Source organism: Chiloscyllium plagiosum, unplaced genomic scaffold, assembly GCF_004010195.1.
Source record: "Chiloscyllium plagiosum isolate BGI_BamShark_2017 unplaced genomic scaffold, ASM401019v2 scaf_7045, whole genome shotgun sequence".
Classification (NCBI taxonomy): Eukaryota; Metazoa; Chordata; class Chondrichthyes; order Orectolobiformes; family Hemiscylliidae; genus Chiloscyllium; species Chiloscyllium plagiosum.
In genome coordinates, this window is record NW_025210056.1 from 592 (window position 1) to 15,471 (window position 14,880).

Consider the following 14,880-nt stretch of genomic DNA (forward strand, 5'->3'; position numbering starts at 1 on the left):
CATTATTTTTAAATTTATGTTTGAAGAATATCTATTGTGTACTTGCTGTAACAGAATCCTTAGATCATCTGCAAAGAATGTACTTATGATATGCTTAGCAGGTGGAAGAAATTTTCCCAAAATGATTCTGGACAAGATGTTGAAAGATATTACGTTAAACTGGTTCAATTTCTAAAAACGTTGAAGGGTAATACTAACTGAGAGATAAATATCTTACTTGTTAGAACTGCTGATTCATGGTAACCTGGAAAAGCAAATATATTGAAAAAGATGAATAAGCTTATTCAAAAATATTTTAGTGGCATATAATTAACTGCAATTAAGAAATAAATAATTCCAGTAAAGCATAGAGGTGACAGCTTAGATAATATTTTCTACATTTGATTAGAAGTTGAAGACATTGGAATGTTAAAGGGAAGCTCACCATCAGCACTCTGCATGAAAATGCGCCTTTAAATAAAATATGTTTGAAAGCTTTTATCTCTTTGATTGCATAATCAATTAGCAAGACCTGAAGATCGGAAGTGATTGAACAAGTGTCGGGAGATAAGGATAAAAGAAATCAATGAGTGAAGCAAAGATAAGGAGTGAATAGCAGGTTGCAGATCAGAATGTGAGAGACAGTAGATTAGGAATGAGGCAGTAGATAACGATTGTGAGAAAGAGTAGACCAGAAATGGCAAGGAATTGGCAATTCAGGGGTCAGAGTGTGGGGCAATTGGTCAAACAGAACATCTCAAGCAAGACAGATGGTGACAGGATCACATTTCAACTTGAAATTGACTATAAAATAGAGTGTTACAGAGTGAATAAAAATCAGTAAGTAAGATAAGTCAAAAATATTTAATGAAAATGAGTATGTACCATCTACATAGAGGCTGTTGCTGTCCAATGAATAGTTGTCTAAGCTGGTGATGCCATTTGTGTTGTCTCGGAATTCATGGTAGAGTTGAACTTCATCAACTTGCTGGCCATTAACAGGCTTTATAAAAGTACAGAATGCTTCAACTGTACTGTTACCATCATTTGCAGATCTGATACACAAAAATACCAGTGATTAATTTATTATAACATCATCAACATAATAGTAAATAACCGAATTAATTTATTGTGTTTGAAGAACTGATTTCTGAAATCAACCTAATGCATATTCTTCCCTTTTGACTTAATTATGTTGCATGACATTTGAAAGGATAACCAGCATTATGCATCTGCACAATTCAAGCTGAGGTTATTCAATAGCAGGAAGTTTTCTACAGAACCAAACATCCACATCCAATGAATGAGTGAAATGAAAATTGAGAAGATTGTAAGTATGGGATCAGATTATTGCATGAGGGAATAGCATCATCGGAGTATGATAAAAAGAAAATGTCTTTTTTTTAACATAATTTGCCTTTTGGGGATACCAATAAAATACAAACTAGTTGAATTCATATAGAGAGTGTAATCATTCTAATTAGCAACTTCTGCAGTAAAATGTAATTGCTTACCTAAACGATATTGGTTGACAATTCAAGAATGTTGAATTTACTTTGCTGTTTGCATACAGATTATTGAGCTGTAGAAAATTTAAAAAAAAACATTTATTACAAGAATCAAATGACATAGAATCCATTCATCCTTCTTCACTTGGATATCATGCTTACCTCCTCAAGAATATTTTTCGATTCAGCCAGGTATAATGGGGAAGTGAGATTTTGTAGAACTGGTGTGAATGGCAGTGAGAGCACAGTAAATGTTACATTAAATTTTTTTGTTTGAGTTTGAATTGGCTTGTCAGTTTTAGGCACAATGGGAGGTTCAACTGTAAGACAAAGAGGTGCAAGTAAAATTTGATGAAAACACTTAAATCCATTCAAATAAATATGACAATATATTAAGTGACATCCTTCTAGATTTGGTCTTGTCGTGATTACAATGAGGTCAGTCAGGTGGACCTCAGAGAATGAGTCTCCTGATTGGGGCTGTTAATCTGATCCAATCAGGGAGCCCTGGCTGACAGATAAGAACAGGAATGTCAGACATTCTCACACACTCTGAGGACTGGCTCTGAGGAAGCTGGATTAATGTCAAAAACTTTCCACATGTAAATAAAATGTGATTTCATGACACGATACCAGCTTCTCAAAGAGAATATCAGAACTGGACAAGGCTGATGCACATGCACATAGAGAACCCATCTTCAAAAATGCACCAGAGGCAGGAATTACTGCCCAGCTCCCTCCCTGACTTGATAGATTTGACAATTTCCTTCATTATATTGTCTTTCTTCACTAAGCTTAAAGCCCTCATGAACTTTTCTGCTCCTTGTTCAGAGCCTGACTGGACTATATGATAGTGAGGGGCTTCAGCAGGCAGGCTGGCATATTGTAGCCAAACTCCAGTGTTAACAAGGCCCACTGCACAAATGTTTCAGGTGAATTGGGCATCCAGCCTAGTCATTCCACTAACAAAGTATTTGAGGTCTTCTTGGGGTACACACTGGCCCCATTTCTTTATTAAAACTGAGGGATATTTCAATTGCTGTTTGTATTTTGAATAATGGTTTAAAAATATACATTTCAGAAAAACATCACGCTGGTTTAAAAAATCTCTGGATATAGGTACTGTCAGAAAAATGTTTGTTTATTATCTCACAATTTGTTCTAGTCTGTACCTGTGAAGAAGTGTGTTGTGTTTGTTGTCAATGCTTCACTGGTGGATACCGTTATTGCTGAGCTGGTGACAGGGAAATTTGTTGAGGTTTGAATAGATGGAGAGGTCATTTCTGCTGATAAATAGAAGATTCATATTGTTATGCCAATCTTCATGGAGCTGTCTTATTTAGTCTAAAGTTTTTATGTGATGTTATAATATGCTATGATCCACCTACCATAAGGCCATCAGGTTTGGAGCAGAAACCTATCGAGTCTGCTCTGCCATATGATAATGGCTGATAAGTTTCTCAATGCCATTTGCCTGCCTTCTCCCTATAACTGGTGTTCCCCTTACTAAACTTAAATACACTAAATGACTGGACTTCACAGCCCTCTGTGGCAATTCGTTCTACAGATTTAGTGCCCTCTGGCTGAAGAAATTCATCCTCATCTCAGTTTTAAAGAGTTGCCCCTTCACTCTGAGGCTCTGCCCTCAGGTCCTAGTCTCTCTTATTAGTGGAAACATTTCCACATCCACTCTATCCAGGCCTCTCAGTATTCTAAGTAAGTTTCAATCATACTCCCCCCCCCCCCCATTCTTCTTAGTGCCATCATTTATAGACCCAGAGTCCTCAACTGCTTCTCATGTAACAACACTTTCATCCAGAGGGTCATTCTCCAACCTCCTCAGAATCCCCTCAAACTCTAGCACATCGTTCTTTAAATTCACGGCCCAAAACTGCTCAAATGTCCCAAATTAGGTCCAATCTGAGCCTTATAGCCTCAGCAGTACATCCCCATTCTTGTGTTCTTGCCCTCTCGAAATTAATACCAACATTGCATTTGCCATCTACCAACTGAACCTTCAAGTTAAGCATAAGCAAATCCTGAACCAGGACTCCCAAGATGCTTTGTGCTTCAGATTTCTGAAGCCTTTCCTTATTTAGAAAATAGTCTACACTTCTATTCTTCCCACTAAGTGCAGAACCTCCCATTTACCCACACTGTATTCCATCTGTCACCTCTTTGTCCACTCGCTGAGTGTGTCCAAGTCCTTCTGCTAATTCCCAACTTCCTCAACACAATCTGTCCCCCCACCTGTCTTTGTGGCATCTGTGATGAGGTACATCCTGAAATGATCTGTGTTATGTAAGTGGGCATAGGCGATGTTCTGAGCTATGAGGAAGTGCCACAAAGAACAGACCAAATCAGATAACATTTTGCTCGGGACCCCTGGAATTCTTCATGTTAGAGCAGCACATTTCAAAATCAGATCAGATATGACAGGTATATTCCACAGTACAAGCACTAGTGCACATATGACTGGACTAAATAAATTTAAGCAGCTTTTATCAATGGTATAAAGAGTAACTTTTGAACAGCAGTATCTTTCTGCATAGAAAACAACAATGCTTCATTCACATTTAGAGCTAATGAAATGTACTTCATAAGATAATGATGCAATAACAGCAAATGGGCAAAGTGCAAGCACATGTTTTTGTCCTGGATTATATCGGGAATAACAGAACTAAACAAAATTCAGCCATTCTATCATTTAATATTTAGAATATGAATTAGGTTGAAAAAAAATACAACTGGTGATACAAATATATTTTCAAGTCACCTTTTGTAGTGAGTGATGTTACTGTTATTGTGGTTGATACAGTTGTTAGTGCTTCGGTAGAGCTCCCTGCAGTTGTTGCTGCTGTTGTACTTGTCAATGCCTCAGCTGATGTAGAGGATGGTCCTGTGAAGATAGTCGGGGTATTTGTACTCAAGGTTTCTGTTGATGCTGTGAGGTTAAGTAAAGGCATATTTGAAGCAACAGGCAAATGTCCATAATCATAAACAATATTTTGAGTTTAAACTGGCATGAAGACAAACCAATAGAATTGATTGAACAGATAGAATTTTTTATTTCCACTGACCAGTTGAAGTCGTGCCCTGTGTGGTTGAAGCTATTGTCGATTCCACTGCTGATGTTGAAGCGGAGCTGCTTGCAGTTGTTTGTGCTGTTGAACTTGTTGGTGCTGGAGTTGATGTTGTAGTCACTGTCTCAGTCGTGGTCTCTACATTGGTAGTTGAGGTTTCTGGAGTGACTGTGAAAAAGATAAATGGCATTTATCAGACTATCACATCACTTGGAATCAAATGTGACAAATGTTCACCCAGATTATAATTTGCCACGTTCTGTTAAAGCCACTTTGTAAGTAACATTGTCAAGTAAGATAAATGTATGAAAATAGAAATTTGCGAAATGCACCTAGTAACATCCCTGTAAGCTTGTACCCTGCATTATAATGAAATTCAAAGTATGTCTAAGAAATTTTTTCATAATTTCCTGAATTGATTTAGATACTGCACTGGATTGCAATCAATCAGGTGGAACTAGTGATACTTGTTTATTGAAAACTCACCACTTGTAGTGAGCGGTGATGTTGAGATGCTGGTCGATGCTGGAGTGGAACTTGCGGTGCTTGTTGCACCAGATGTGGTAGTTGATGCAAGAGTTGATGAAGAGGATGCCAGTGCAGTGGTTGTCTCTGTACTTGCAGTTGATGTTTCTGTTGGTGCAGTAAAAGTAGGACATGCGATTCAGATAGGTGTACAAGGAAAACCATACACAGAAATGTGTTTTGATTTACAAACTGCATTGATTTATTCATAATATGATGTAAAACTATTTTACAAAGATATTTGGAAAAGACAAAAAGAGAAGGGAAAGCTGGTAAATCATCCCATCTGTCTGTAAAATTAATGCAATTAAGAAAAAGCAATTGTTGTTTCTTCATTCAATTTGTTCTGCAAGTATCGCTAAACATTACAAATCATTACATTGCAATGAAAGGTAACAGGATTCTCACCAGTTCTTGTAGGTGCCTGTGTTATTACAGTTGCTGTGGATTCAGCTGCAGGGGTTGTAGTGGAGCTGCTTGTAGTTGTTGATTCTGTTGTACTGGTGGATGCAGCAGTTGATGTAGAACTTGGTACTCCAATAGTGGTCACTGTACTTGCTGTTGATGTTTCTGCTGTAGCAGTGAATGTAATTAATGGCATCATTGAAACTTACAATCAATTTGAAGTAAGAGGCACACAAGCATGTTTTAATTTGATTGCAAAAACATTGAATTTACAGACAGAATTTTTATTTCCACTGACCAGTTGAAGTAGAGCCCTGTGTTGTTGAAGCTGTTGTCGATTCCACTGCTGATGTTGAAGTGGAGCTGCTTGCAGTTGTTTGTGCTGTTGAACTTGTTGGTGCTGGAGTTGATGTTGTAGTCACTGTCTCAGTCGTGGTCTCTGCACTGGTGGTCGAGGTTTCTAATGTAGCTGTGAAAGCGATTAATGACATTTTTGAAATGAAGCCAACTCAAATATAAAGAACATAAATTCATTTACAAGCTGCTGTTGATAATTATATTTTGGTTTAGTGCAAATTACTTACTGGGAGAAATGGATCAAAATTACAGCAGGGAAAATACATTAAGCAACATCCGCAAATTCTTGAATCTTTATCACAGTGGTCAAAAACGCACAAGTATGATGGATAATCAGATTATTATCATTTGGGTCAGGAACAGAACACTCAGAAAATCAGATCGACTTCCAATTTTCAATAATTGGTGAACAACTACACATACATGTTACTTGGCCAAATTCATTTGGAAAAGACAAAGAAAAGGGACATCTGGCAAACCAGAGTTCAATTATTATGTTGTTATAAACAGGAAAAACACTATCATTGATATACTTACAACAGTTTACACTTCAAATACAGTTTTAAAATTGAATGAAATAGATTGCAACACAAAGATAACATAGAACATAGAAAATAGAACAATACAGCGCAGAACAGGCCCTTCGGCCCTCATTGTTGCGCCGATCTGTGAACTATTCTCAGCTCGTCCCCCTACACTATCCCAAAATCATCCATGTGCTTATCTAAGGATTGTTTAAATCTCCCTAATGTGGCTGAGTTGACTACCTTAGCAAGTAGGGCATTCCACTCCGTTACGACTCTCTGCGTAAAGAACTTGCCTCTGACATCTGTCTTAAATCTATCACCTTCTTCTTTCCAATGAGAACAGACCCAAGTCTCTCAGCCTTTCCTCATAGGACCTACCCTCCTGACCAGGCAACATCCTGGTAAATCTCCTCTGCACGTTTTCCAATGCTTCCACATCCCTTCTGTAATGGGGCGACCAGAACAGTACACAATATTCCAAGTGTGGCCGCAACAGCGTTTTGTTTAGTTGCAGCATGATATTATGGTTCCAGAACTCAATCTCTCTACCAATGAAACCTAACACACCATATGCCTTCTTAACAGCACTATTCACCTGGGTGGCAACTTTCAGGGATCTATGCACATGGACTCCAAGATCTACCTGCACATCCACACTACCAAGAATCTTTCAATTGACCAAGTACTCTGTCATCCTGTTATTCTTCCCAAAGTGCATCACCTCACATTTAACTGCATTGAACTCCATTTGCCATCTCTCAGCCCAGTTCTGCAATTTATCCAAGTCCCCCTGCAACCTGTAACATTCTTCCAAACTGCCCACTACTCCACCGACTTTAGTGTCATTTGCAAATTTACTAATCCATCCACCTATGCCTGCGTCTAAGTCATTTATAAAAATGACAAACAGCAGTGGTCCCAAAACAGATCCTTGTGGCACACCATTAGTAACTGGACTCCAGACTGAATATTTTCCATTAACCATCACTCGCTGCCTTCTTCCAGACAGCCAGTTTCTAATCCAAACTGCTAAATCACCCTCAATTCTATGCCTCTGCATTTTCTCCATCAGCCTGCCATGTGGAACATTATCAAAGGCTTTACTGAAGTCCAAGTATACCACGTCAACTGCCCTACCCTCATCTACATGCTTGGTCACCTTCTCAAAAAATTCAGTGAGGCACGACCTGCCCTTGACGAAACTATGTTGACGATCTGAAATCAAATTGTTGCGTGCTAGATGATTATAAATCTTATCTCTCATAATCCTGTCCAAAAGCTTTCCTACAACAGAAGTAAGGCTCACTGGTCTACAATTACCTGGGTCATCTCTGCTGCCCTTCTTGAAAAAAAGGCACAACATTTGCAATCCTCCATTCCTCAGGTACTAAACCTGTAGACAATGATGACTCAAATATCAAAGCCAAAGGCTCTGCTATCTCCTCCCTAGCTTTCCAGAGAATCCTCGGTTAAATCCCATCCGGCCCAGGGGACTTGTCTACTTTCACTCCTTCTAGAATTGATAACACCTGTACGTCACTAACCTTGATCCTTTCTAGTCTAATATCTCGTACCTCATTCTTCTCCTCTACAATGCCGTCGTTTTCCTGAGTGAACACCGATGATAAATGTTCATTTAGTATCTCTCCAATCTCTACAGGGTCCACACTTAACTTCCCACTTCTGTCTTTGACTGTCCCTATTCCTACCTGAATCATCCTTTTATTCCTCACATACCTAGAGAAAGCTTTAGGGGTTCTCCTTTATTGTATTTGCTAAAGACTGCTCATGTCCTCTCCTTGCTCTTCTTAACTCTCTTTTTAAATCCTTCCTGGCAGATCTGTAACTCTCCATCGCCTCATCTGAACCATCTTGCCTCATCAACACATAAGCCTCCTTCTTCTTCTTAACAAGAGATGCAATTTCTGTTGTAAACCACAGTTCCCTTACCTTATCACTTCCTCCCTGCCTGACAGGCACATACCTATCAAGGACACACAATATCTGTTCCTTAAACCAGCTCCACATTTCGATTGTCTGCATCCCCAGCATTTTGCAACCCCATTCTATGCATTCTAATTCCTGCCTAATCGCATGATAATTGCCCTTGCCCCATTGATAACTCTTGATCTGTGGCACGTACCTATCCCTTTCCGTCACTAAACTAAACATAACTGAATTATGGTCCCTCTCTCCAAAGTGCTCACCTACAACTAAATCATTACCAAGCACCAGATCCAGTGTGGCCTCCCCTCTTGTCGGCCCTTCGACATACTGTGTCAGGAAACCCTCCTGTACACATTGGACAAAAACTGATCCATCCGACGTACTAGAGCTATAACATTTCCAATCAATATTGGGAAAGTTAAAGTGCCCCATGATGACCACGCTGTTCCATTCACTCCTAGCCAGAATAATGTTACTAATCCTCTCTTCCACCTCTCTGGAACTCTGCGGAGGCCTATAAAAAAACTCCAAGAAGTATGACCTCTCCTCTCCTTTTCTAACCTCAGCCCACACTACCTCAGTAGACGGGTCCTCATCAAAAGTTCTCTCAGCCACCATTATACAAGATTCTCACCAGTTGTTGTCAATGTTTGTGTTGTTTCAGATGTTGAGGATGCAACTGTAGGTGTTGGACTGGAGCTACTTGTAGTTTTTGATGCTGTGGCATTTGATGGTGCAAGAGGTGCCGTAGAGATTGGGACTCCAGTGGTAGTCTCTGTACTTGCAGTAGAAACTTCTGGTGCAGAAGCAGAAATAATTAATGATTTATTACAGCACAACCATCAACTGAGAATAATGCAAACAAAAAAATGCATTAATTTCCAAATTGCTTTAACTTGCAGCCATTTTGATCAAACATAAATGGTACACATACTAACATGGCAGCCTGTGACAGAACCAAAGCAGCGACTGCAATTAATGCATTTTTATAATGCTAGGATAACGATGCAGCAAATGATAATTTTTTATTGGATACTCACCACTTGTAGTGAGCAGTGATGTTGAGATGCTGGTCGATGCTGGAGTGGAAGTCACGGTGCTTGTTGCACCAGGTGTGGTAGTTGATGCAAGAGTTGATGATGTGGTTGCCAGTGCAGTGGTTGTCTCTGTACTTGCAGTTGATGTTTCTGTTGGTGCAGTGAAAGTAGGACATGCGATTCACGTAAGTGTACAAGGAAAACCATACACAGAAATGTGTTTCGATTTACAAACTGCATTGATTTATTCACAATGAGATGTAAAGCTGCTTTCCAGACTTCATCGGGAAACATCAAAATGAGAACGTGAAGATGGTAAATCAATGTGCCCCTCTGTAAAATTACCAGAATCTGAGAACATTTATTGCTTTTTCATTGACTTTGTTGACCAAGTACCGCTAAAATTGAGATAGTAATATATTGCAACACAAAGGTAATAGGATTCTCACCAGTTGTTGTAGGCCCTTGTGTTGTTTCGGTTGTCGTGGATTCAGCTGCAAGGGTTGTAGTGGAGCTGCTTGTACTTGTTGATTCAGCTGTACTGGTGGATGCAGCAGTTGACGTAGAACTCGGTACTCCAGTAGTGGTCATTGTACTTGGAGTTGATGTTTCTGCTGTTGCAGTGAATGGAATTAATGGCATCATTGAAACTTACATTCAAATTGTCTTAATATTTTTAGTTATGTATAAATTTACACATTGCCTTTATCTGCAATTAGTCCTCGCTATTCTAATTGATCCGGTATATAATGGTCTCATTGAAACAGAATTGGGAAGAAAATTAATGTTTCTCACTTACATTCTCATAATTATGAACAAAAATGCTGCAATATTTTGACTTAGTCCAGCAACTTCTCATGATGCAGTTCTGTATTCAATGCAACCATATTTAATTTACACATGAAATTTTTATTGCTACTGACCAGTTGAAGTAGTGCCCTGTGTTGGTGAAGCTGTTGTCGATTCCACTGCTGATGTTGAAGCGGAGCTGCTTGCAGTTGTTTGTGCTGTTGAACTTGTTGGTGCTGGAGTTGATGTTGTAGTCACTGTCTCAGTCGTGGTCTCTGCACTGGTGGTCAAGGTTTCTGGAGTGACTGTGAAAAGTAAGAAATAGGTTTTGTCAGGCAATCAGGCCACTGGGAATCAAATGGTGCAAATGTTTACCCATCGGATAATTTGGTATATTATTTTAGTATCATGGTTTATGAAATTTGGCAGGACGATAAACATATACAAATTGAAACTTGTGGAATGCACCAGCAACAACACGTACTCTTGAGACCTGCAGTGTCACAGACCGAAAACTAATGCGTAAGAAATGTTTTCAAAACTTCCTGAATTCCTTCTGATGCTACACTGGATTGCAATCAATCAGGTGGAACTGGCGAAAATTGTTTATTGCAAACTCACCACTGGTAGTGAGCGGTGATGTTGAGATGCTGGTCGATGCTGGTGTGGAAGTCACGGTGCTTGTTGCACCAGATGTGGTAGTTGATGCAAGAGTTGATGAAGAGGTTGCCAGTGCAGTGGTTGTCTCTGCACTTGCAGTTGATGTTTCTGTTTGTGCAGTGAAAGTAAGACATGCGATTCAGATAGGTGCACAAGGGAAACCACACACAGAAATGTGTTTCGATTTACAAACTGCATTGATTTATTCACAATGAGAAGTAAAGCTGCTTTCCAGACTTCATCGGGAAAGATCAAAATGAGAATGTGAAGATGGCAAATCAACTAACATCTCAGTAAAATGGCTAAAATCCGGGAACAACATTTATTGTTTCTTCATTGAGTTTTTGACCAATTACTCCTCGAATTGAGATATTAATATATTGCAGCACAAAGTAAATAGGATTCTCACCAGTTGTTGGCCCTTGTGTTGTTTCGGTTGTCGTGGATTCAGCTGCAGGGGATGTAGTGGAGCTGCTTGTAGTTGTTGATTCAACTGTAATGGTGGACGCAGCAGTTGACGTAGAACTTGGTATTCCAGTAGTGGTCACTGTACTTGCAGTTGATGTTTCTGCTGTTGAGTGAATGGAATCAATGGCATCATTGAAACTTACATTCAAATTGTATTAATATATTGAAGGATGTATTAATTTACACATTGCCTTTATCTGCAATAAGTCCTCACTATTCTAATTGATCCAGTATATAATGGTGGGACGATATCTCATTGTAACAGAAGTGGGAAGAAAATTAATGTTTCTCACTTACATTCTCATAATTATGAACAAAAATGCTGTAATATTTTGACTTAGTCCAGCAAATTCTCATGATGCAGTTTTGTATTGAATGCAACCATATTTAATTTATTTAATGCACCAGCAACAACTCGTACTCTTGAGACCTGTAGTGTCATAGACCTAAAAGGAGATGCTGAAGAAATGTCATCAAACCATCCTGAATTCCTTCAGATGCTACACTGGATTTCAATCAATCAGGTGGAACAGGCGATAATTGTATGTTGCAAACTCACCACTTGTAGTGAGCGGTGATGTTGAGATGCTTGTCGATGCTGGAGTGGAAGTCAAGGTGCTTGTTGCACCAGATGTGGTAGTTGATGCAAGAGTTGATAAAGAGGTTGCCAGTGCAATGGTTGTCTCTGAACTTGCAGTTGATGTTTCTGTTGGTGCAGTAAAAGTAGGACATGCGATTCAGTTAGGTGTACAAGGAAAACCATATGCAGAAAGTGTTTCGATTTACAAACTGCATTGATTTATTCACAATGAGATGTAGAGCTGCTTTCCAAACTTCATCAGGCAAGATCAAAATGAGAATGTGAAGATGGCAAATCAACTAGCGTCTCAGTAAAATTACCGGAATGTGAGAACAATATTTATTGTTTCTTCATTGAGTTTTTGACCAATTACTCCTCAAATTGAGATATTAATATATTGCAACACAAAGGTAATAGGATTCTCACCACTTGTTGTAGGTCCTTGTGTTGTTTTGGTTGTCGTGGATTCAGTTGCAGGGGTTGTAGTGGAACTGCTTGTAGCTGCTGTACGTGTGGACGCAGGAGTTGACGTAGAACTCGGTACTCCAGTAGTGGTCACTGTACTTGCAGTTGATGTTTCTGCTGTTGCAGTGAATGGAATGAATGGCATCATTGATACGAACATTCAGTTTGTATTAATATTTTTTAGGATGTATTAATTTACATATTGCCTTTATCTGCAATAAGTCTGCGTTTTTTTTGATCGGCTATATAATGGTGTAATGATGTCTCATTGAAACAGGAGTGGGAAGAAAACTAATGTTTCTCACCTACATTCTCATAATTATGAACAAAAATGCTGTAATATTTTGACTTAATCCAGCAACTTCCCATGATGCAGTTTTGTATTGAATGCAACCATATTTAATTAGCACATGGAATTTTTTATTTCCACTGACCAGTTGAAGTAGAGCCCTGTGTTGTTGAAGCTGTTGTCGATTCCACTGCTGATGTTGAAGCGGAGATGCTTGTAGTTGTTTGTGCTGTTGAACTTGTTGGTGCTGGAGTTGATGTTGTCGTCACTGTCTCAGTCGTGGTCTCTGCACTGGTGGTTGAGGTTTCTGGAATGACTGTGAAAAGTAAGTAATAGGTTTTGTCAGACTATCGGGGCACTTTGAATCGAATGGTGCAAATGTTTACCCATCTGATAATTTGGTATATTATTTTAGCACCATGGTTAGTGAAATTTTGCAGGACGATAAAATATAAAAATTGAAGCTTTGAAATGCACCAACAACAACCCGTAATCTTGAGACTTGCAGTGTCATAGACCTAAAAGGACATGCTGAAGAAAGGTAATCAAAACTTCCTGAATTACTTCAGATGCTACACTGGATTTCAATCAATCAGGTGGAACTGATGATAATTGTATATTGCAAACTCACCACTTGAAGTGAGCGGTGATGTTGAGATGCTTGTCGATGCTGGAGTGGAAGTCACGGTGCTTGTTGCACCAGATGTGGTAGTTGATGCAAGAGTTTCTGAAGAGGTTGCCAGTGCAGTGGTTGTCTCTGTACTTGCGGTTGATGTTTCTGTTTGTGCAGTGAAAGTAAGACATGCGATTCAGATAGGTGCACAAGGAAAACCATACACAGAAATGTGTTTTCATTTACAAACTGAATTGATTTATTCACAATGAGAGATGTATAGCTGCTTTCCAAAGTTCATCGGGACAGATCAAAATGAGAATGTGAATCTGGCAAATCAACCAACATCTCAGTACAATTACTGGAATGTGAGAACAACATTTGTTGTTTCTTCATTGACTTTATTGACTAAGTACTGCTCAAATTGAGATATTAATATATTACAACACAAAGGTAATAGGAATCTCACCAGTTGTTGTAGGCGCTTGTGTTGTTTCGGTTGTTGTGGATTCAGCTGCAGGGGTTGTAGTGGAGCTGCTTGTAGTTGTTGATTCAGCTGGACTGGTGGACGTAGCAGTTGACGTAGAACTCGGTACTCCAGTAGTGGTCACTGTACTTGCAGTTGATGTTTCTGCTATTGCAGTGAATGTAATTAATGGCATCATTGATGCGTACATTCAGTTTGTCTTAATATTTTTAGTTATGTATTAATTTACACATTGCCTGACTCTGCAATATGTCTTCGCTATTCTAATTGATTCAGAATATAATGGTGGGATGGTGTCACACTGAAACAGTAGTTGGAAGAAAATTAATGTTTCTCATCTATGTTCCCATAATTATGAACAAAACTGCAGTAATATTTTGACTGAATCCAGCAACTTCTCAGAATGCAGTTTGTGTTGAATGCAACCAAATTTAAAGTACATATGTAATTTTTTATTTCCACTGACCAGTTGAAGTAGAGCCCTGTGTTGTTGAAGCTGTTGTTGATTCCACTGCTGATGTTGAAGTGGATCTGCTTGCAGTTGTTTGTGCTGTTGAACTTGTTGGTGCTGGAGTTGATGTTGTAGTCACTGTCTCAGTCGTGGTCTCTGCACTGGTAGCTGAGGTTTCTGGAGTGACTGTGAAAAGTAAGTAATAGGTTTGGTCAGGCAATCAGGCCACTTGGAATCGAATGGTGCAAATGTTCACTCATCGTATAGTGTGCTATATTCTTTTAGTACCATGGTTAGTGAAATTTTGCAGAATGATAAATGTATAAAAATTGAATCTTGTGAAATGCACCAGCAACAACCTCTACTCTGGCACCTGCAGTGTCATAGACCTAAAAGTAGATGTGGAAGAAATGTTTTTTAAACTTCCTGAATTACTTCAGATGCTTATTTTTTATTGTGAGCGGTGATGTTGAGATGCTGGTCGATGCTGGAGTGGAACCTGCGGTGCTTGTTGCACCAGGTGTGGTAGTTGATGCAACAGTTGATGAAGAGGTTGCCAGTGCAGTGGTTGTGTCTGTACTTGCAGCTGATGTTTCTGTTTGTGCAGTGAAAGTAAGACATGCGATTCAGATAGGTGCGCAAGGAAAACCATACACAGAAATGTGTTTCGATGTAAGAACTACATTGATTTATTCACAATGAGATGTAAA

The 14,880-nt window shown here is 39.1% G+C and overlaps 1 protein-coding gene across 1 annotated transcript in view; it reads right to left on the reverse strand.

The window, feature by feature from the left end:
* Nucleotides 1-217: 217 nt before the first annotated feature.
* The window catches only part of LOC122546856 (mucin-5AC-like), a gene marked incomplete at both ends in the record, with an annotated part of 17,372 nt that continues 2,709 nt past the window's right edge, over nt 218-14,880 (reverse strand). Inside the window, 14 exons of the mRNA XM_043685476.1 lie at nt 218-244; nt 865-1,034; nt 1,494-1,561; nt 1,650-1,807; nt 2,660-2,773; nt 4,264-4,431; nt 10,292-10,462; nt 10,779-10,925; nt 11,227-11,388; nt 11,845-11,991; nt 12,292-12,447; nt 12,765-12,935; nt 13,251-13,397; nt 13,702-13,866. Of these exons, the coding sequence (XP_043541411.1) occupies nt 218-244; nt 865-1,034; nt 1,494-1,561; nt 1,650-1,807; nt 2,660-2,773; nt 4,264-4,431; nt 10,292-10,462; nt 10,779-10,925; nt 11,227-11,388; nt 11,845-11,991; nt 12,292-12,447; nt 12,765-12,935; nt 13,251-13,397; nt 13,702-13,866 (1,971 nt within the window). The remainder of the gene's footprint in view (nt 245-864; nt 1,035-1,493; nt 1,562-1,649; nt 1,808-2,659; nt 2,774-4,263; nt 4,432-10,291; nt 10,463-10,778; nt 10,926-11,226; nt 11,389-11,844; nt 11,992-12,291; nt 12,448-12,764; nt 12,936-13,250; nt 13,398-13,701; nt 13,867-14,880) is intronic.